At 37.2% G+C, this 23,465-nt stretch overlaps 1 protein-coding gene and 1 long non-coding RNA gene across 3 annotated transcripts in view; one reads left to right on the plus strand and one right to left on the minus strand.

Annotated features, from left to right (window-relative positions):
• Nucleotides 1–1,479: 1,479 nt before the first annotated feature.
• LOC100893247 lies at nt 1,480–6,878 on the minus strand. The gene is made up of 4 exons (XR_143694.3): nt 6,767–6,878; nt 5,332–5,473; nt 3,719–3,817; nt 1,480–2,719 (listed from the first exon to the last, which is right to left on the minus strand). It is a non-coding gene; the product is annotated as an uncharacterized LOC100893247 (long non-coding RNA).
• Nucleotides 6,879–7,139: 261 nt separating this feature from the next.
• Nucleotides 7,140–23,465, plus strand: part of LOC579887 (NPC intracellular cholesterol transporter 1) — a 34,987-nt gene continuing 18,661 nt past the window's right edge. Inside the window, exons 1-7 of one of the 2 annotated variants that reach the window (XR_004062121.1) lie at nt 7,140–7,404; nt 15,355–16,497; nt 16,920–17,132; nt 17,697–17,932; nt 19,467–19,567; nt 20,709–20,872; nt 21,859–21,987. Coding sequence is in view for 1 of the 2 variants with exons in the window: in XM_774943.5 (XP_780036.2) it covers nt 7,324–7,404; nt 15,355–16,497; nt 16,920–17,132; nt 17,697–17,932; nt 19,467–19,567; nt 20,709–20,872; nt 21,859–21,987 (2,067 nt within the window). In the remaining variant the exon portion in view is untranslated. The remainder of the gene's footprint in view (nt 7,405–15,354; nt 16,498–16,919; nt 17,133–17,696; nt 17,933–19,466; nt 19,568–20,708; nt 20,873–21,858; nt 21,988–23,465) is intronic. The other variant, XM_774943.5, reaches the window with a different exon arrangement.

Raw genomic sequence — 23,465 nt, forward strand, 5'->3', positions numbered from 1 at the left:
ATGTATATGTGGGAATATAATAGAGTATATTAATGAACAATGTATTACTAATGTGTCGCATATACCTGCACAATGTGCTTATACCTGATAAAGAAATGGATTAAGCCTTCAGTTATTCTTTTGAAATAAGTGTATTTGTTCAAGCAATCTTCATGTTGCGGCAGAATAAAGTTTTGGCACTAGCCATGTTTTGTAACCACAGAGAATTCTCATCCAAGATGTATAATATACTGCTCAGTTTAAGATGGATGAATTGAATAAGAAAAGAGAAAAGTCGGGGGGGGGGGGGGAGAGAAAGAAAGAAATGGAGAGATACTAAGAGAGAGTGAGGAAGGAATCAACAGAGAGAGAGAGAGAGAGAGATGACTGATTGAAAGGAAGGAGAGGAGTTGAAGGAATAAAGGTCATGGGGAAAGTGAAGAAGGTAAATTAGAAAATAAGAATAAGAATAAATAAGATTTTGTTGGAAGGGAACATAAAATAAATATGTATTGTGATATCTAATTATCTATGCTATTAGACAAAGACATAAAGTAAGATGAATTAAAAGCTCATGTTACAAAGTATGTGTACTTTTATTCAAGAGTTCAGTTAATATCTATTTTGTTGACTAAAATCTTTCCCAAACAAAAATGCATGGAGATACTTCACTGCATTGTATGTGTAAAAATTGATTTGTCTTGAATAAAAAAATAAAACAAATTTTACTTGTGGTTAATGCATAGTTTCTAAAGGGGGATAGCAAAAAAAAATCTGTACCTATTCAATTTAATCAGACCTAAAGATTTATCAGTAGCACATTGTCAAGTTTCATTTTTGTAGAAAACAAAAGAAATATAACAAGAAAGAAATAAAGGAGAAAAAAAGAAGAAAGAAAGAAAGCAAGAAAGAAAGACATCAATAAAAAAAAAATTGCATCATGTCGTCTACTCAACCATTATGCAACTTTCTTCTTCTCTGCTGCCCTCTACTGATGAGGGGAACCAGTACTGATACCTGCTCATGAAAATTGGAGTAAAATAATCATCCATCTGTCCATCTCTCTCTCTCTCCCTCACTGCCTCCCTCTCTCTATCCCCTCTTTGTCCCATACTTTTTCTTTGACATGTATTCTACACCCATCTCCCCCCCCCCCCCCCACACGCTTTTTCTTGCTCCCTTCCCCTCTCCCTCTCTCCCTTCTATCTCTCTCTCTCTCTCTACGGTATTTCCCACTCTCTCTCTCTTCTATTCTCTCTCCCCCTCTCTCTCTCTTTCTCGTTGGAACCACACAGAAATCACCACATGCTATTTCTTGAAAATGGGTAAATTCTTTTGATTCCCCTTGATATCAGAGGAAGGATTCCTCTCGCATACAATGTACATTATACAATATACATGTACGGTATTGTGAAGCCATGCAATTCTTTTTACTTGTGCTGTTTTTCAAAATATCATGGTTAACTTTGACTATACAGTATGGATTCATGGAATCAAATGTTTGTGAAAAACTGCTCTTTCTTTTTTATTAGCCATTATTTTCATCTCACAGACTTGCTTTGAATAAGGAACACATATCTGGATATTAATCAGACTTTGTTTGAAGAAAAACAAATCTGATATGCAATTCTCCCTGATATTAGAAATTGGATACAATTACCTTGAAGAGGTACGTGTACAGTAGCACCAAGGCATTTTTTGTCTCCCACCTTGAGAAAAAAAAAGTCAATCATGATCTGAAAGTCTGATTAGACCATTTGGCTGACTAGAAGGCTCACAATATCTCAATTTTTAATCTTATCTTGTATTTTCTCCCGAAAAGCAGTCCAGTCATCATAAGGTAGGTAGGGGCCACAAGGACAAGAGCTCCGTGGACCATTTCCTGAACCAAGCCAATTCCAAACTTCAACCCTTGGACAAACATTAAAACAATCCTTAACGTAAACCTATCAGGAAATCCAAATGCAAACTCAACCCTATATCTTTGGCGACATAAAGCCTAAAGCAATTTTTTTTTTGTCAAGAGCAGATGTAAGATCAGCACCCTCTCAGCTGGTCCTCATTGATCACAGTATAGCTACACAGTGTAGGTATGTTGGTGAAGCTTCTTGTTGGTTGATGCATCTCTATAATTCCGTATCAGTCCGAATTGTGAGCAATTTTTGCAAGAACAAATATCTGGTCACCACCTTCTCACCTGTCCCTCGTCGACTACAGTACAGCTAGGTATGTTGGTGAAGACTGCTTTATGTTGATGCACCTTCACAACGCTTTATCAGTCTGGAGCCTGAGCAATTTTTGCTGGAGAAAATATCTGAGCCCGTCTTATAAAGAGTTATGATTGATCCAAATCAATCACAAGTCCTCCAATCAATCGCAAGGCTGCAATCACGATCTATCTCATATGTACATACCTGTAGTTGTAAATTGATATCAACTCTTTATAAGACAGGGTTGTGGTCACCACTCTCTCAGCTGCTCCTCGTTGATCTCAGTACAGCTAGGTGTGTCGGTGAAGAGTCTGAAGACGGCCGTTGGTTGATGCGCCTTCACAATCTTTGTCTGTCTGGAGAAGGCTTCGATATTCTGATAACTTTAGATGGCATCACAGCAACTTCAAAGCTTAAGAAGGCAGAGTATCAGCAGCACACCACCATGCATCCTTGATGACATTGCAGAGCTGATACTTCATCTTCTTTCCTCTTTACACCCAAAGCATTCATTTCTTTATCTTGCTCATCTGAAGGTGAAAAACAAAGAGACAGATATAGTTTTTTAATTTCATACATTCAAGCTGCACAATGCGATCCTTCTATATTCAATGATCGTTAAATGAATATGAATCTTCGGCTCAGAGCCAAAAGGGTTTTAACTCTGTTGTAACGCCCTTCTAGTTCCAAACAGATGATAAGCAATATAATTCAATCAAAGGTTTACTCCATGCATACATTCCCCAGAAAGCCATATGAAAACTGGGGGGGGGGGGGGGTTCTGTTCAGAGCCAAAGGGGTGTTATCGCTGTTTTAACACTCTTCTGACTCCTAACTGATGATAGGCATATAAATAATTCAATTAAAGGTTTACTATATATATACATCTTCCTCAGGTCACAATTCGTCTAATAATAATAATGATAATTACAGTGCTTATATGTAGCGCCTAACACTTACTTTGTTAGAAGTCTCTAAGCGCTCTACAATAATGCAGCATAATTACCCTGGCTTTAGCAGTGCAGTTGTTACGCGTGCTGCGTTTCAAGGACTAAATTCCTACCAGGTACCTATTTACTTCACCTGGGTGGAGTGTGGCAAATGTAGATCAATGTCTTGCCAAAGGACATTAGTGCAGCGGCGGGACTCGAACTGCGGACCTTGTGATCGACAGTCCGGCGACGTATCCACTCGACCACAACACCTCTACTGTCTAGCACAGTTTGGTTATGTGACTTGTGAGGAGCAGGGATAGGCAAACTGGGAGGGGATGGAGAAGGATTGCCCAGAGTATAATATGCAGGCCTTCCAAACTTAGAAGTTCCTGATTCGTATGGGACTATATCCCATAAAATGACTGATCGATTACAAACACCATTTATATTCAATATCTTCTTAAACCAATAGCAGTTCTGAGTTTTCTTATATTCCAAATAATCAATTTTCCCTCCTCAAATTGGCAACGATCATTCACTCGTTCACAGTTTGAAGAAACAATGTTTATCAATTTACTAGAAATCCCATCTTACTGCTTTTTGAAGGCACTCCTTGTAGGTTTGAAACTCTTTGCCACAATCATTTCTGCCTACGTGGTCCTTGCTAGATACGCACCGACCATATGCAAGTGCCTGTATAGATAAACAGAAAAAGAAAGAAAAAGGAAGACAAAATTAAATTAAAATATGAATATGTTAAATGTAAACTGCAGCGTGTTTTCCCCCAACGGTTTACTGCATCATATCTGAACAAGCCTTTAGCAGAGGTATTGCAGAGAGGCATGGAAGATACCCTGTTCTATTTATGTTTAAATCAACATCTTCTAATGGATGTCCCTTTCGCGGCACCCTACTTTTCAGTTTTGACACACAATTTTGAAGTCCTGGAGAAAAGCCTCTGCTAGCTAGCACCCGACTAATACAAATTTGATCAAAAACAGTGCCCAACAAAGCAAATTAATATGGTTGTATCAGTACTTGTCAACTGGTACTTGCCTACAGTATTACAAAAACAGGAGTAGAAATATAAATAGAATAATAAAAAGAGGTGATTTCTATGAAATTCTATCAGACTGATATTCTTGCTTGAATCTATACTGTACATGAACTGTAGGTCTGCTAATGACTTTTGATGACATTTGACAACTTCCATTTTTTGTTTAAATGTAAAAACCTACATGTACCTCCTGAAGCTGGAGCTGAACACTTGATACAAACTGTAGACACATAGTTCAGAATATTTAGTTCAGGTGAAATAAAAGAATATTGTAACAAATCAGTGTTTTAGTATTGGACGAAGGTTAAGCATTTTCTGTTGTACGAGCATGCACTATAGCAATATGGTGCATCGTTGATTTAGCAATTACCAAACTGAAGGAAAATGAGCATAAATTACCTATAACAATCATGTTGGTGCAATTATCATGTTTCTTTTAGGGATATTACTTGTATAGTAGTGATCTAATCAGGAATAAGGGGTTATACTGAAGATTATATGTGAAGATTGTATGGGATTAGTAGAAATGTTGTGTTGAAGTGTTGTTTTACTAACGAGGACATAATTGTTCTTTTATACGGTTATGTACATGTATAGGGAAATTTTTAGGATGATCAGGATTGTGTAATTAGGACTTTCCACTGCACTCTATCCGATACAGGCCAGCCTCACCGAGGCTGGCCTACTTATAGTTGGCGCTGGCCTTGGTCTTTACTTGAAGTCTTACTTTTAGTCCACACCTGTACTTGTTGAACGAGTTAACCCTGAATGTTGGTTGGTTCGCATTAAAAGAATTCAACATGCAACTCATGATTGGTCTGATTTCTTAGAACAGTGAAACCGTAGTTAGACATTGAGATCGAGAATCAGTGACAGGAGTTGACAAAGCATGGTGATTGATTGATTGATTGCTCGAAGGATGTTCAATTGACTGTTGCTGTGCACAACGATTGGGGTGACCGATTGCAGTCGAAGGATGCATGATTGTTAATACGCCCTGTGACGTGAGCAGTGAAAGAACTCCAGCCATCAAGCTACGGGCATATACTTTGTCCAAACGGACGGAGAGCGCCTGGCCGACACGGGGCATCCTGACAAATATTCCGTGTCAAGCCAAGGTGGCGAACCGAGTCCGTCACAATATGCTCACCTGTGGGGTACATTCAGCAAAGGCAGCTGGAAACTGGGCCATTTTCTGCCGGGCTTTCTGGACACTTCCACTGTTCATGGTTTCATCTGTCTTTGTTCTTCCTAATGTTTCCTACTTTGTGTCTGATCCACAGGCAGTCATTCTAGAGAGAAAGAAAAGGATATCTGTATGACATACAGTATCTATCAGAACATCTTAGAAGATTGGATTAAAATATATGACTGTCAAGAAGTTGGTTTCATGAAACGACCCCTACCCTAGATCCACACACTAGCCAGTTGCCCTCTTACTTCTTTCTCCATCCCTCATCTTTTATAGCCTTCATCTTCATTATGCCATATGATCTGTCATATGTCAAGTCTGATTTATTGATAAATTAATTAATTAAAATACCAGATATGGTCATTGTCATTAATTTAAATAATAGGGGTCTACATTCAGTTTAATCAAATGGGTAACAACTCTATAATTTGTGGTAATCAGTGTCATTGATCTTTTTGCAGTGCTGCTAGAATTGAAATTTTGTTTGATTTTGTCTTTTTGATAATTCAATTAATGTTTAACTCAAAATAGTAGTAGCTGTCTGTCGCGAAGCGACAATGACCGCCTTCATTTTCACTTTACAGCTGTTCTCCATACAGCTCGCTTGCCTGCAGCAGTTGTCCAAGTCTTCATTTCAATTTGCCTCCGCTTAAGGTACATGGTTCACTCAAAATACTAATGATGATGAACCTGAATGAAAAACCTTAAGTTCGTTTAAGGTTCACTCAAAATACATGGTGACAAAATGCAAAACTGATTACAAAATTTAATTGATTATTGAAGGAACACTATAGCAAAATTGTAAATATGCTTAGAACAATTGTATCATCCTAGAATAGATGATCAGTTATTAAAATACAAGCAGCAATCTCCTGACTTCTATTCATTATTCATTCATTCCATTCTTTATCCATGACATAAAATTGAGGACAATTGCATGTTCACAGGATCTCACACATTGCAGTCACAAACTCACAATCAATCATACATTTGGCCCCGAGACAGAGTGCCAGCCCATCAAAACTACAGGAAAACCCACACGTACCATGTGATTTAAAAAGAATCAGTAATATAGGTCTAGTAGATCTAGTAAGTAGTAGTTCAAACAGAGCAGGTCCAAGGCATGCAATGGCTCACTAGCGCTCGCCGCAGGAGATGAGGCAGGGGCAATGCGGCCATGCGACAGCGGGGCGGCGCAGAGGAGCTGCCGCATGCCGCGGACTGTCGCTTGGCGCTGGTTTTCTTTTCACCCGACCAGCTTCCTACGACTATACACGTTACACTTACACCTTACCCGGGAAAGACAGTCGCCAATGCAATGCAATTACATAATTAATTGTCATATTTCAATCTTCAGCTATTATAAACATTGTATAGCTACAGGATAACTCACAATTTACGAGAGTGACTAAGGCCGATCAGGCGAAGCTAGACAGAATGATTGAATTATCTGATATTAGTCATGCATTGGAGATTTAATCATGTGATAAAAAAGTGGGCGAGGTCTTTTCTATATATGGTCATATAGTTTTTACATCATAGGTTTCTTATTGTTGCCGTCTATATAGTCGTCTATATTAATCCAAAAATTGATGTATTAAAATTTAAAAAATGACTTTAAAACAAAATAAAAAATATAATCATGATATAATAATATTTAATATAGGTAACTATGAGATTTAATTTCATAGTTTTGAAGAATAAAAACTCTTAATCAGCAACGTATTAAAATTATCGATAAGCAAATGTGTCACGCGATCATTATTGATATACAAATACTCACACAGTACACGTACCGGTAGTAGTAGTGGACCGAGCTAGCCGAGCGTTATTTCACGAATTCTGAATCAAGTTATTTTAGCTGAAAAAGTACATTACTCCCCGATAATAGAAGTTAGAAGTCTATTCCGGTGATCAATCTTATATGTGTGAAACAATCAGATTGGGACGATGAGTCTGAGGGCATTTTCTCCCGCGGTTGCGATAACCGTGTTCAGCATTTTCTGCTTGGGCATCACCAGCAACGTACAGGTAAGCTCCACCGGCAAGACTCGGGCACAACACCAGAGCGCACGCCGGAGCCCATTTGCTCGGGGTGTCATTGCCAAATGAACTTGTCTTTCGTTTTTTTCCTATTTATTTGTGTTCTTGATCAGATTTCATAACATGTGAAGTAGAATATCATTTTGCATTCTATTATCTCAATCACAAGAAAGAAAGAAAAACATGAAATTTGATGTACAAAAAAAGGCATAGACCTCTAGGCCTAGATTTCTAGATCTAGAGAGTAGAGTCTAGATCTAGATCTAGAGAGTTGTCCACAAATGATGTAGGGATGTTACAAAAAATTTAAATCTCAGAATTCAAGCTCTTGCTTTATGCCATTAGACAGAGCTTGATAAGACCTTTTATTTGATGCCTCATGCATCGTAATAGCCCCAGTAATAAGAAAGTTATGCCAATTTTAAACGCCCGGAAATCATGTATTTAATTGCTTTGATTTCCTTTGTTTTTAAACCAAAAGTTGTGATCTCGAATGTGACCGAAAGATTCTATTTCATTACATAAAATCGCCCAAAATGTATGTAAATACACGAAAACCGCTAATCAGGCCGTCATTTTTGCATGACATTTTCACATTCCTCATCCAAAAAAACATATTTCTCATCGATAGATTTTGCTGAAATTTCACCAAAAACAAATTCACATGTTAACCAATCATCCTCTAGAGATACTTTTTTTCAAATCCTGTAGGTGGGATCATGGTACAGAATGGCACTAAACACAGCTCTTGTGAAACAGTGCAGCAAAACAAACTGCCAAAAACATAAATCATAAAAAGTTTAGTATGAAATGAAAGATAACAATGTCATTCTTCTCATCCAATAGAAATCATGAAACAAAAATCTAATCAACCCATCAAAAGATCACATTTAGTTACGTAGGCTTTCCAAATTGGTCTCCAATAGTGCATACCAGCCCCATGGCAAAAACCTTCATGGCGAAAGCACACACATTGTAACATACCTAAATGATGTCATCAAATTGAATATCGCCCTCTAGTGACTAGTCATTTCAAAAAGCTTTAACTTCCTTATTCCTTGCCCGATTTTGTTCAAATTTTCACTGACTTTATTCAAATATCTTAAACTTTACAATAAAAGTAACTTGTATGAAGGTTTTGGTTCCCAGTTGCTAATTACCATATTCATGAATACCTATTAATTAGCATATATGCACAAAATGCCATTTGTTTGGGTGTTTACAATTTTGTATGCAGTGAGGATTTTATAATTCTGTTTGTGTGTTCCTACTATGTGCTGCTAATTATGTCAGAACAATATTTTCAGTTATGAGGCTAAAAACAAGTAAAATTATTAATAAATAGAGAATTGAAATCATATTTCCTGGTTTTTACATATGTACCGGACGCGCATCTTATTTACTGGATGGTATTTACCGGTATTTACCGCCCAACCCTGATCCGTCTATAACTAGTCTATAAGCAGGCAAATTAATAATTATTGAGAGGAAAGAGATGAGATACGATCATATGGTTTACATTATCTATTAGAAAAATATTCAGTTCATCACATAATTGAGGGAGCTTGGTAACAGTGTGGCCTTTATGAATGCTTCGCCCTGGCCTTGGTTGTGTCGTAGAGGGGGAAGATCTCTTCTGTATGAAACAAATCTACTCCGTCATCAATAACTCTGGAAAAATGAAAGTTTATAACATTTTCTGTATAGATCTAGATCTAGATCTAGAGCAAAAGGAGAGGACTTCGCAAGGTACAAAACTTTTTATAGCGAGACGAGAAAGACGCAATGTATACCTCAGAGAAAACTGCAAGGAACAGTATCAGTGCGGGATGGCCGAGCGGTCTAAGGCGGGGATTTTAGTCTTTTCAACATTTGTAGGCAAGAGATTAAATCCCGTCTTCGACAAAAGTTTTTTTTTTTTTTTTTTTTTTTTTTTTTTTTTTAATGTCAAAATTGGGGGTTTGGCCTTATCGCCGGCAAATACGGTAGTGTACATGTATTGTATTTCTATTATGTTCTCTCTGTACTTTACTGTTGTATGATCCAGAACTACCAGGACTGCCTGTACAAGTCATTAGGTTAATAACATTTTATAGTAAATTTCTGAACAAAATAAAATGAATAAATAATTGTTTGGTTTAACTTAATATGACTACAAATTTGATACCAAATTAAAGGTGTTATACTGTCTTTACTTTCTTTAATAATTTATAACCAGAGTTGACAACAAAGTTACATTTATTACAAACATGTACATGTACTGTACACCTGTACATGTATGTATCTTATTATAAACAATTATTTTCCCTCCAAAGTTTAGCTGATGTTTTGTTTTCATACAATAATAAACCCTAGAAAATGTTACATTGTAGTAAAGGTCTGAATGTGCTCTGCAAGAAACTTAAATTATTATTGCCATAAGGGGACCACAAAATACATGTACATGTAGGTGGGAAGTTTGGAACAATATATATATATATCTACATGTTGTATATTTGCAAATTTCCTCATTCAAGTCCGTGTGACCTCTTTATTTTGCATCTGTATGACATTTTTAATGCATATTTAGGTCCCTTGTCTAATTTCCTTTCAGAAAATTAATACTTTTACTATGATAGGGTTAACATATTTATGGAGTTTTACACTGTATCAAGATTTCCGAGTTTAAAATGCAAATGACCATTCGACTGGATATAATGCAAACATTGGAGACCTCATGACACTCACACACAACCTAAATTCATTCTACTGCAGTTGTCATTTACATGTACATTGCGTGACTGGATTTTTAACCTTGAAATGGAGCTGTTTAGAAACAATAGTCTGTCAAATCAATGCATGCATGGGGGGGGGGGGGGGTTCATTGTTGGGAGGAAGTTGTCCGAGAAGGTAAAGGAAGAGATCGTCATGTGATAAACAATGAGTAGACCAACAAGAATTTTAGACAAATCTAACACATGTATTTAATACCGGTACTGTTATACAAATTACATTGTAGTCTGACTATCATAAGGAAAAGACATACAAATTCAATACATATCCATTATATGAACACAAATGCTGATTTTTATTTTTATTTTTACCAAAATTATCTACCGTAGCTGTTTAGTCATGTACACAAATTCAGATGGGCTAACATTTAAGTGACTCTGCAAATGTCCCCTAGGAAATGATCTTTATCTGCATTTATGCATACATGCATTACCGGTACCGGTATGTACAATGTACATGTACATGTAGATACAGGTGTACCACATGTTGATGTAGTCGTTGCAGGACATGGAAATATTGTATTAGAATTCGATATGGAGTTCTTAATTACCTGGTATTTATTTGTTCAGATGGAAGTTGAATTAGGGTGTGAAATCTATTAAAAAGTAGTAAAGATTATAAAGCTGTCCACATTTGCTGCATGCATGTACATATACACTGTATATGTACAAACAGTGCAATGTAGGAAAGAGAAGTAAGAAAGAAAAGTTCCCCAGTAGAAAGGCAGAATATGGTACAAGTCATTTTGGAGGGGGGGGGGGGGGGCTCTGTCTGTGGAAATATCAGAGGGAACCCCCAAAAAAGTTTCTCATATTACTTGTTAAAATGAACTGGGAACTTGATGGTGTACTGTTACATTTGCACATGACCCAGAAGCAAATTTACATACAAACCTGTGTACTGACTACCGGTATCTCATCTCCAGGGTACATGTACAGTACATGTATGTGTGATGTAATTTTCACAAATGCATATTTGGCACAAATATACAGGAAATCTTGAAGTGAAATAAGAATAATACAGGCACCATTAAACTGAACCACACACATATGAGGGCAATAAGCCAATATTTTGACATAATTCAAAGGAAAAAATGAAAGTCTCCTCAATCTTGGCACTGTTCGGTTCAATCAAAAAAGAAAGTTGCAGAAAGAAAGTTATCTGGGTATAAACCATAGTATGAAGTTATGAACGCCGGATGGCCTTTCTCTCTCAAGTACCTGAGCTTTTTCATTAGCTCTTGATGATAAGCATGTGTACTTGATCTGTGCACATCGTCAGAGATGAACAAACGTCGTCCCTGCATCTCAAGTTTCTTTTTAGCTGAACCTACACGTAGGACCACTTCCCGATCGCAAAAGCAATTTTGTTTTTAAAATGTGATTCGGTCTTGGCTTGTTCTTTTGTTGGCCTTTGGGCCATGGCATTTGCACTGCGGATGTTGTCTGCCGCCGCTGGTTGTGATGACATCACTCTCATTGGGGTTCGGTGAGGACGCTTGATTTCCATGGAGTTAGGGATTCCCATGGCAGCTCGATTTCCATGGAGTTGGGGATTCCCATGGCCTCTCGGAGAAAAGTATGAACGGGTGCTGTGCAGTCGACCGTGTCTCCTTCAACGCCTTCTGGCACATTGTGCAAGATCACATTTCTTGTGATTAACTACAGTGTACCTGTAGGTCAATAATCTGTCCCTTGATCTCAACAATGGCCGTCTCTTCAGCCATTTTGTTAACCTCACATTTCATTTTCTATATTTTGGTTTCAAAATGGCTCATACCATTTTCCAGATCTGTGTATTGCTTCTGGAGCGTGTTGATGCTAGATTCTGCCGTGTCTAGACGATGGCAGGCCTTAAATTTCGTCATTTTTAGGGCAAGGCCAGTTTGGCCTCGAGTACCTCATATTTTTAAGGGCACCAAGGCCAAAATATTTTTACAAAAAGGGCATCGAGGCCAAAATATTTTACAAAAAGGGCATCGAGTATGAGGCCAAAAAAATTGATTCTACTTTTGTTAGATGTCATGTGTATTTTATGAAACTTGTGTGGGATCAATTTCCCATGACTTTTAGCACCAGCTTCTTCACAGAATGTATAGAGGTCTACGGTACATACAAACAAGGCGGCGGCCCGCAAGCCTTAGATTTAGCAGCCAGGAGCAAGGGGCAATTTTTTTTTTAAGTCGCCCTTTGCCATAGGAATTTACCAGAGCAAGGGGCAATTTTCCAAAAACAGATAGTCTAGGCCCCTTATCTAATCATAAGTTCAAAGAGAGTTGTTAATTTCATAATGTGAATAGATCGAACGATCAATTTAATAACTTTTTAATCTTAACAATATGAACAGGAAAGATTGATTAAGAACATTAAACTTGCACATTAAACAGTATTCTAAAGTAACTAAAAATATTGATGAGCAAATGAATAAATAAATTGTCAATTTCACAAACATCGAAAGTCAGAAGGACTTGGCAAGTTTACCGGGCCGGGTATCCCAAATCAAAATCGCACCTCACACACAAACCTTCCGCCACTCTCTCGGTAGTAGGAGCAAATTTGAAGAAATTATCTTTTTAACTGTTGTATAGAAAGGTCTAGATAGGCCTAACTAATGAAATAAGATGTAAAAATGTCCTTATAGACATTCGACAGCTGAAAGTGACACGCTCAGCTCAGTTGCGTAACGTGCATTCACGAAACCAAAATCGTTCCTCGCACACACACTCTCGCCACTTTTGGTGGGAAGCTGTCGGGCTGGAAGTTTGCCAGCGAAACCGATGCACCCTCGGAGACTCGCAGCGCGTAATTTTACCGGGACTCGAAACGTTCGTCTTGGGAGGCTGGCGGGGTAGCTTTTTGAAGCGAGGTCGGCTGGTGGCAAAATGAGAGTAATTACGATCGAGAACATCGTAGGTGTTCTTAACTTATTAATAAGATAATTCTAAATTCTATTTGAGATAAAATAATAAACTAGACCTACAAACAAACCTCGACAGATCTCTAATGACTATTTGAATGCTTGTTTATTTCTCCATTTGACGATTTGTTTTCTTGATCCTGGCCTTTGATTTGTACGTACGTGCGTGCGTCAACAACATGCACCATATGCATATCATGCGATCGCATGAACGTACGTGCGCTAGCGCATTGCCTATATAATAACAAAGGGCGCATTTTCACGGCACTTGCGCCTTATTAAAGCACTAAATACGAAGCTAGAAGAGAGCTCGTGGGCGGCAAACTGTTCGTGATTCGTGTATTTTTTCTGTTCTAATAATTTATGGGCGCATTTTCACGGAAAACACTTGCGCCTTGCCGTCTAGTTTTAAGCGCAATTGGTGGTTTTATGTGCGCAAATTTAAAAAAAAAAGGGCACGTCCAGTTGGAAAAAAGGCACGTCGGCCAGTTTGAAAAAAAGGGCACGGCCTTTTTGGCCGTGAATTTATCTTTTTTTGGGAGGGCACCGCGGCCAGTCATAGGGGCATCGACGGCCTGGCCGTCGATGGCCGTCGATTAATTTAAGGCCTGCGATGGCAAAGTTTATCAATCTTGTTTACTAAAAATACCTCATTATGATTTGATATATTCCCAATATGCATTGCAGTAACCCATTGCACTTGTATGAGTACCTTCAGTTCAACAAGACAGATTAAATGCTTTATAGTTATCAAAAAGGGGTATTTACATGTAAGTCTAGAATTAGGCATATATTTTAATCCATACATGTACATGCTACATGTATGCCTAACATTTATGATGCTCTTAATACCGGTACTCAAATTATATTAGAATCATTTACTTCATAGCCCCTTTCATGGGAATGCAAATTATGCCTAACTCTATACATTTACAGTACATGTACATGAAGCTTTGAAATTTAGAAGAAAAAAAATATGATTGTCAGCAAAAGAAAATCAGCTAATTGATAGCAATGAGTAAAAGACATACTAATAAACGCTTTACGTCTCATGCTCATTACGGTATATTGCAAAAATATTATTTAAATTGTATGATCTTGGGTTTCTGTTCACTCTTGTGTACATGTATTCTCACAAGTGAAAGACGAAAAGCATTACAGAATTACAGTAGTATGTCTGTATTCGTAGACCTATTCTTCAGTTGTGAAATATGCCTGGAAACCATAGGACATTAAATGTTTTGGGAAACATACTGTATGTATTACTTGCAGTTGCATCATGAGAAGAGAAAATTGGCAAGTTGTTCAGTGTTCCATACAACATTAAAAAAAGTGAATGAGAGCAAACAATGTGCTTGATCATTCAGGAACTTGAACCTTGACTGAATAAAGTTTTGTTCTCATACATGTAAGGCCTGTTTTCATCAGCTCGAGATTGCCAAATAGCCTGCTACATGTATATCTGATTTAGGGAATAATCCCAAAGGTACAAATCGCATCTTCATCAGCTCAAGCTCAAGCTCGAGCTCAAGATATTTTGCTCAGCGCATAGTGCAAGTCTTCGGGCTGGTGAAGGCACACCAGACAAATAGTGGGATATTTTGCTAACTACTGTAGCCCAAGATATCTTGGGATGATTATCCCGCTAATTGCAACTTTGGGCTAATGAATACGCAAATTAACTGGGTAGTTTGCGATTGGGATAGTTCAAATAGCAAGATATTTGGCAATCTAGAGCTGATGAGGACAGGCCTATTATAATCTTGATTAAAATGTACAAATGTTCATTCCATACAAGTACATGTACTGTGTATTTGCACACAAAAGTTTTTCACTTTTTCACACCCTAGTACTCCAATACCAGCATAAATTATGTAGTCTATGTCAGGGATGCCTGTTTTCAGGCAATAGCCTGAAATCAGGCCCTGGCAAGTTATTTTCAGACCATAGTTTTGGCTTTTTGTGTACAAAATAGCTCATTCTAGGTGATTTTCAGGCCCTCTGATCAATTCTAACTGGCATCCCTGACATGTGCGGCATACATGTACATACAATGATTCAGCAGGGTTCAAAGAAAAAACAAGTTTACCATTTGCCTTGATGGGCCAGTAAATCATGCAATGCTTATGTACAATTGTACATGTACCTCTTTGTATACATAACTTCAAACAAAAATATAGGGTGTATTTACAAAGCTTGAAGTATATTAATGATATGTTACTCAATTATCTTTTTATTATATTCCAATAGGTTGCTGCATACATTCACAAAGAAGGCTACTGCATGTGGTATGACCAATGTGGCACAGATGCCGTGACCCACAAATCCTTAAACTGCCTTTACAACAAACCTGCAAAAGTTCTTGATACAAAAGGTCTCGACACCCTGAAGACCCTATGTCCAGAGATGGTGGCAGCCAACGAGAGTGAAACAAAGACTTGCTGTTCTGCGTCACAGCTCGATACATTCAACTATAACATGAACATTCCCAGAGAGACAATGAGTAGGTGTCCATCCTGCTACAAGAACTTGGTCGACATTTACTGCTTTTTAACATGCAGTCCGGACCAGAGTATGTACGTCAATGCCTCAAAGACCACACCTTACTCACCTCCAACGCCACCACCGGAAAACACAGTGCAGGACAAAGAAGCTGGCCAAAAGAGCATCACTGAGGTTGACTACTTCATCCTGAATGAAACTGCTCAAGCGATGTTCAACTCTTGCATCAATGTCAACTTCCCCAGTAGCAACACGAAGGTCCTTTCATTGTACTGTGGCTCTTACGGAGCGGCCCACTGCACCGCCCAGCGCTGGTTGGACTTCATGGGGGACAAGAACAACGAACAGACACCTTTCCAGATTAATTTTAAACTTGGTGGCGCACCTGCACCTATGGAACCTATGGACACCAGGGTGTATGCATGCAACGAAGCACCAAACAACAACACCCAACCCTGCAGCTGTCAGGACTGCCCCAGTAGTTGCCCACCCTTACCCCCACTGCCCCCTCCCCCTCCTCAGTTCCTCGTCTTTGGCATCGATGGTTACATAGTTATCTTCTCTGCTGCCTATGTAGTCTTCCTTATAGTCTTTATTCTTCTCAACTTCATCTGTATGTGCTGCAATATGTGCTGCAAGAAGGGAGGTGAGAACACTGGCGATTGTTGCGATGAGACCTCTACAGCGGTGAACTCTGTGAATGGTGCCAACAGGAAGGAGATCTCTGAGGATGAGGTCGGTTGCAAGGCATCCTGCGGAATGGCTTTCCAGAAACTGCTGGAACTGTGCTTCAGGAAACTGGGTACTCTTGTAGCGGGCCATCCACATATTGTTCTGGTCCTTGGCGTCATGGTTGTCACAGCAATGACTGCAGGGATGGTCAGATTGAAGGTAAGGATACTCAATTGAGGATCTATCCAGTGTTAGTATGTTTTTACTGTTGTTACCATGAACCTACACTTAGAGAGTTGGTTGCTACTAATATTTCAACATGTGTATGATCTCAAACCTCTAACTAAATAAATACTAAGCCCGCATACTGTAAGTTAGGCTGGAGTCTATGAAAAATGCCCATGATATATATATATATATATTAAAGTTCAGTTGTATCCAAATGGTTGCATTTCTAAAAAAAGGTATGCTGTAGACGTGCCTGCTGGTTGTTAATGATCAATGAAACTAATTAACTATTAATACTAAGCATAAACCATTAAATGTTAGGGCTTTGGCTAAATCAATAGTGTAGTTGGATGTTTGATTATAAAAGTTGAAGAAAATTAATTGATGCTTTATTGATATCTTGATTTGGATAGGTTACTACGGATCCTGTGGAGTTATGGTCACCCCCTACCAGCGAGTCTCGTCTTGAGAAGGCCTACTTTGATGAGCACTTTGGTCCCTTCTTCCGTACAGAGCAGATCATATTGACTGCACCTGAACGCAAACCCTACAATGTCACTCGACAGTATCCGAGCGAGGCCACAACCACCTATGGTGGCATTCTATCCATCGATCTTCTGCACCAGGTGAGAATCCACAGCTATGAGGAAAAAAATAACCCTCCTAGCCTCCCCCTCCCCTTTCCTGTTGACCTTTTTCACCATTATGTTTGGTACTTCTTCATTATAATTTGTATTCCTGTATTGATTTGTATCCATACATTACATGCCAAAGAGACAGTCTGTCGATGCAAGTATGGTATAAGATTCATTTCCTAGTTTTTTGGGAAAAAATCTACACTTGCCACTCACAACCCAGGTGTAGAAATGTGTACCTGGTATGAAGAAATTCCTTGAATGCTTGAGAACATTTTTACGGAAGCTTGACTAAAGTGGAAAATGATTCTTCTACAAATAGAAAAAATTATACACTTGCCACTCACAACCCAGGTGTAAAAATGTGTACCTGGTATGAAGAAATTCCTTAAATGCTTGAGAACATTTTTACAGAAGCTTGACTAAAGTGAGGATAATAATTCTTCTACAAATTGTTTTCTCAGGAAAATGCAAATTTCATTAATTAACTATCAATGTTTTCTCAGGAAAATGCAAATTTCATTTATTAACTATCATTTTCTTTTAAATGCCAAGGCTCTTGATCTTCAAGATGCTGTGGTCAATCTGAAGGTGCCCTTTGGTAACGACAGCTTTGTGACGCTTCACGACATTTGCTACGCCCCTCTTGCACCGCAGAACACTCACTGCACCATTGAGAGTGTACTGAACTACTTCCAGAATAGTCATGAAAAGTTGGACAGAGTTATAATGGATCCTTCCCAGTTCTTCATAGCTGCAGATTTTCATGAGCATCTCTTGTCTTGTGCTGGGTAACTATCAAACAATTCAATCTTTCTTCAGATCTTAGAATATTCTTGAATTATTCTTGGTCATACTTTGCAATGTTCAGAATTACATGTAATTGACAAATTCAACAGTATCCTTGTACAAGGTTACTGTATTAAAGGGATAGTTGAGTTCTGTTGCAGAGGGCGCTACACAAAATAATTTTTTTGGTGAGATAATGAAAAACTGAGTGTCAAATTTGAAAGAACATACAATTTAAATGACAAAATCATCTTTGTTTTATCTAAATCGGTTCAGAGACGGCTGAAATATCCATAAATATAACGATTTCTAATACATGTACTTGTGTACCACCACAAATATTAGATAATTTAAAAAAGCCGTTGAAAAAACGAAATAGCGCCTTTGACATTGTATTTCAGCCAATGCCGATGTTGGCATTTTTGTGTTGGTTATATTACGCCCATGTATTGTTATTTTTAATTAAATAATTAACGGTCACCGTATTTTTGTTAAAGTGGAGCTGAATGGGTATGATCGTATTGGCTAAATTTCACACATTTTAAATTTGGGGTCTAAAATTACCTTCATAGCAATTTTAGGTTCTAAAAGGGCACCAGAAATGTCATAGATAAGAATAAGAGCAATAACCATGCTCTTTGAAGGCATTTGCGGTCTGAAGACAGAACTCAACTATCCCTTTAAGGGATCTAACAATTGGCCTTTCTCTCTTCTATGCATGTAGATACCTCCAGTTTCTAAAACAATTTCCATTTTGAATTGTACTGTGTAATGATCAACATGCTATAATGATAGATGCAGACTATGTTTTTTCCAGCTCCTGTAACAACTACTCAATATAAGAATTGTGCAATATTCTTATTTGTTATTCCTTAGATTGGCTCCTGCAAGGTCTATTTTATGAACGATCCAAATCCTGTTTAAATAACGTGTATGATTTTAATAATACAAATTTTGTAAGGTCATTGTGTGCGAGTTGCAGTAGTATCTGTTAATGAACCAGCCATTTGAAAACTTGTGTACGGCATAATATGATCTCTCTTTATGATGTACATTATAAATGTACATGTAGTACGTGTATGTACGCTTCTGAATGAATAGTTTGAAAGCAAGCCTACATGTACAGTATAATGACTTACAGATCATCTTACCTGATGAACGTGTATCCCAATCTCTTCTTCCATATTTCATTAAGACAACGTATTTAATGTACATGTACAGTGTTTGTATATGACAATATCATCATCATCATCATCATCATCATCTATACGGGAGTGTAGGATATCCTCTACGTCTCCCGGTCTGATCACTTGGTACATTAGTAAAGGTCTATAAATCAGTGTATGCGTGGATGTCAGTTAATGCTATAATATAATGTTGTGCTATAATATAATGTTTGTATTCAGTATTTATTACTGTTTTATTCCCCAACAGAATATGCATGCATGTATATACAAGGACATGAATTTGTGTTTGTTTAAATTCAAACCGTAATATAATTCTGTTGTAATTTGTTTTATATTCTGATGTATGTAGGAGCCCAGCAACCCTGAATGATACCACTGCATTGCATATGCCTTGTATGGGTACCTATGGTGGTCCAGTCTTTCCTTGGACAGCTCTGGGAGGATATGAAGGTAAGTTTAACTCCTTCGTAAGGCCTTTAAATAATGTTGTATTGTCCTTTGCGACCGACCCAAAAATCTAGAAATCTACGGTCGGCTTTAATTTAAAAAAAACGTTTTTTTAGAAGAATTTTTTTTTTTAAGCATTCAAAACTGAGAAGTACCAGCCCAAATAGGGAGTGAATTTTTTTTTAAAAGATTTCTGACCGACAGACCCATGTTTTGGCACCTAAAGGGCAATACCACATCTTCTTTTTTTTAGGCCTAATGTTGCCGAATGTACTCTACGGTATGCCTCGCTCATGATCATGACGATCATTATCAAAGAGTTTGACACCTAATTCACATTGTTTGTTTGCATGTCTCTTTGTTTATAACATTCAGGTATCCTTTGATAGTCAAGTTGAACTGTGTAATTTGTTTTTTTAAACACTGGATATTCAATGTTTTGCTCTTGAAGTTGAAATAGTTGCAGACTTTCTATTTAAAATTAGGTTTAAAAATTCCTGTTATTCTTCCTTAATAAGGACCATGATATAAAACTGGTATAAACTAAAAATGCATGAACTAATAAAAATGTTCCTCCCTCCTAAAAATATAAAGCATGTTTTTACTAGATCCAATATTTCTACAAAGAATATTTATACATGTATGTTTATGTATATCAACATGTTTTTTTCAGTGAATGCTTTTGTGTGCTGATGCATTTGTTTCATTATTATTTTAATTAAATGATTGTAATTGAGGAGGGTGGAGTTGGGAATCATAATTATGGACAGTGCACAAGTATCCTAATATGTATTGTTCCTTTTCTGTTGGAGGCTCAGCTAGATATGCATCTATGCTCGATAAAATACAATATAAATCTTTAAACCTTGTCAATTGATATTTTCTGAAAAATACAGAATTCCATTTCTATATTTTTTTCTATGATAGAATCATCTTTATTCAATATTACTTTCGACTTTGCAATTTTTTTCAAAACATATACATAAATATACATACATAATATATATAAATTATAGAATTACAAAAATATTATACAGGATATGGTGGTACAGAATTTTTTTAAAAGCAACAAAATGTATTTCCACCTATTATCAAATAATACAAATTTGTATCTAATATATTCCTACTTTACTTTTCTTTACAGGCGATGAGTTTAACATGGCCAACGTCTTGGTGATTACCTTCCCTGTGGTTAACTACATCACTGGAGATCCAAAGCTGGAGAAGGCCATGGCTTGGGAGAAAGCTTACATTGACTTGCTCAAGAATTACAGCAACCCCAATTTCACCGTTGCGTTCCAAGCAGAGGTAGGATTGTTTGCATTGTGATTTTGTGAAGACGTTTTATTTAGACCTATGTGATATTATCTTTTTTAGTATTCAAGTACAGTACACTTATTCAACTTATTTATCATCCAACAGTGAAAAGCACATATAACAGTCTTGAATACACAAATTGGTAATATATAACAGTCTTGAATACACAAATTGGTAATATATAACAGTCTTGAATACACAAATTGTTATCATGGTAGAGGTAGGATTTTTGCAATGTGATTTGTGAAGATGTTTTATGTAGACATATGTGATATGATTTTTTTTTGTATTCAAGTACTGTAGGTATTCAATTGATTTATCATCAAACAGTGAAAAACACATATAACAGGTCGTGAATACACAAATTGGCAACATGATAGATGTAAGGATACCTTCAACAACAAAAAAAGCACAAGGCTTGTAAAACAGCAGGCACAGAAATATATCATATAAAAATAATAACAAAGGGGATACAAATCAAATATAAACATTACAACTTATATTTAGAAGAGCTTGATGAAATTCATCTCTCAAAATGTTAGCCAGAGAAATGATGAATCATGGGTTTTTGAAAATGTTTGTAAATGAATTAAAACTAGGCTTGTAACGTATTTTGTGTATTTTTTTTCGGGGGGGGGGGGGGAATTAGGAGGGTTGTAGTCGATGAGATTTTCTCGGTACCATTTTGAGTAGTGTCCTAACAAGTCCACATTTTGAGAGCTAAAATTGTCAAATGAATATATATGCAATATTTCAATTTCCATACAAATTGGAAGGAGGTAGAGATTCCTTACATGCTAATACGCAGGTTGCCATATCGAAACAATTAAATCATACAGTACATATCATCAAAACAATGCCTATGTGAATATGAGCCGTAGCAGTTCCTCTACCACTTCTCCACTACTAGAATAGTCTTTGAATTCAATTTACATGGATTGATTGTTATTGCCTCATTCATTCATTTCTTTATACAGCGGTCAGTTGAAGACGAGATTAACAGGGAGAGTCAGTCTGATGTCCTTACCATCGCACTCAGTTATATCTTCATGTTTGCCTATGTGACCTTTGCCCTCGGACAGTTCAACGGCTGCAGGAGATTGATGGTTCGTATTGTCTTTACCTCTCTCTTCATCCATTCATTAAGTCAACATATTTAATACATGTAGATGTACATGACAATATCATCATCATCATCATCTATACGGGAGTGTAGGATATCCTGTAGGTCTCCCGGTTAGATCATTTAGTACATTAGTAAAGGTCTAAAAATCAGTGCATGCGTGGATGTCAGACAATGCTATAATATAATGTTTATCTTCAGTATTTATTGCCGTTTTATTTCTCAACAGAATATACATGTAAACAAGTAGCATGAATTTGAGATTGATGGTTCATATTAACGTTTGCCTTCACCTCTCTGTCATTAAAACTTCAGTCACATATGCTGTGGTTTGCATCAGTTTACTGCAGGGGATTGGGGGGGGGGGGGGTAAAAGCATACTGCACTTCTTGTTTTTATATCTTGTAACTCATTGATAATTGAGTATGTTTTATATAGAACCTTTTTGCTGCAAAGCTACTTTTTTGTTCTCATCCCCACTTGTCACTCATTTAACAAAAAACATCACGGTTACTGCAGCATATGTGAATGGGCCTTTTGAATTCCTGACTTTCCCCTACCCTTTCTTTATGGCATAATTTTATTTTTATGCAATGTTATCCTTTTGATAACCCTTCATATGAGTTATCACCCCAATGCAAACATGAATCGTCTCTTTTGTAAGTCTTGATTGAGTGGACTTTACTCCAAAACTCCTGACCATATTGCTATCTGTCTCGCTCTCTCTCTCTCTCTCTCTCTCTCTCTCTCTCTCTTTGTATATCTCTCTCTCTTTCTCTCTGTATCTTTGCCTGTATGTCTCTCCCCCTCTTTCACTTCATTGTCACTATTCTTCTGTAGACATAGGCTAAAGATATATACATATTATTATATATTATTACAACTTTACATGTATTGAATGTATAGTAATTGTGATTCATCAGCTGATTTAGACGATGTGCAGTCTAAAAGATCACATTCTTAAAGTCAATCTTATCAGTCAACAAAGATTAAGGTTACAAGATACTGTCGATAGAAATGTAAACATTATACTTCTTTATCGCACAGGGTCAACATTTCAAGTGTCCTCCTTGGTGTATGCGATTGTATGTTTAATATGCAATGTCGTACCCGTTTCGTGTGAGAAATCGTTGAAAAATGTTACCAAATGAAGGTTGCAACGTCTCTCATTTATCCTTGGCTTGGCAATGATCAGGGTAATGGCTGATTTATTATCCTTCTACAATGTTTAATATTGAGCTTTAATTTGTTGCCTTGACAGATGTTTCAAAGTCCAAAGTTGAGATAAAAGCAGTACCAGGTACATACATGTACGATGGAGTTTTGACTCGTTATGGAAACATGCCAACATGATTTAGAATGAGGACAGGACATTTAAATAATTATAGAACTCTCTTGAAATCCTTAAATTTTAGTTTTCACATTATGTCCCATCAAGTCAAGTTCTGTAGAATTCTGCAG

Source organism: Strongylocentrotus purpuratus, unplaced genomic scaffold, assembly GCF_000002235.5.
Source record: "Strongylocentrotus purpuratus isolate Spur 01 unplaced genomic scaffold, Spur_5.0 spur5_scaffold_7, whole genome shotgun sequence".
In the NCBI taxonomy this organism is placed as follows: Eukaryota; Metazoa; Echinodermata; class Echinoidea; order Camarodonta; family Strongylocentrotidae; genus Strongylocentrotus; species Strongylocentrotus purpuratus.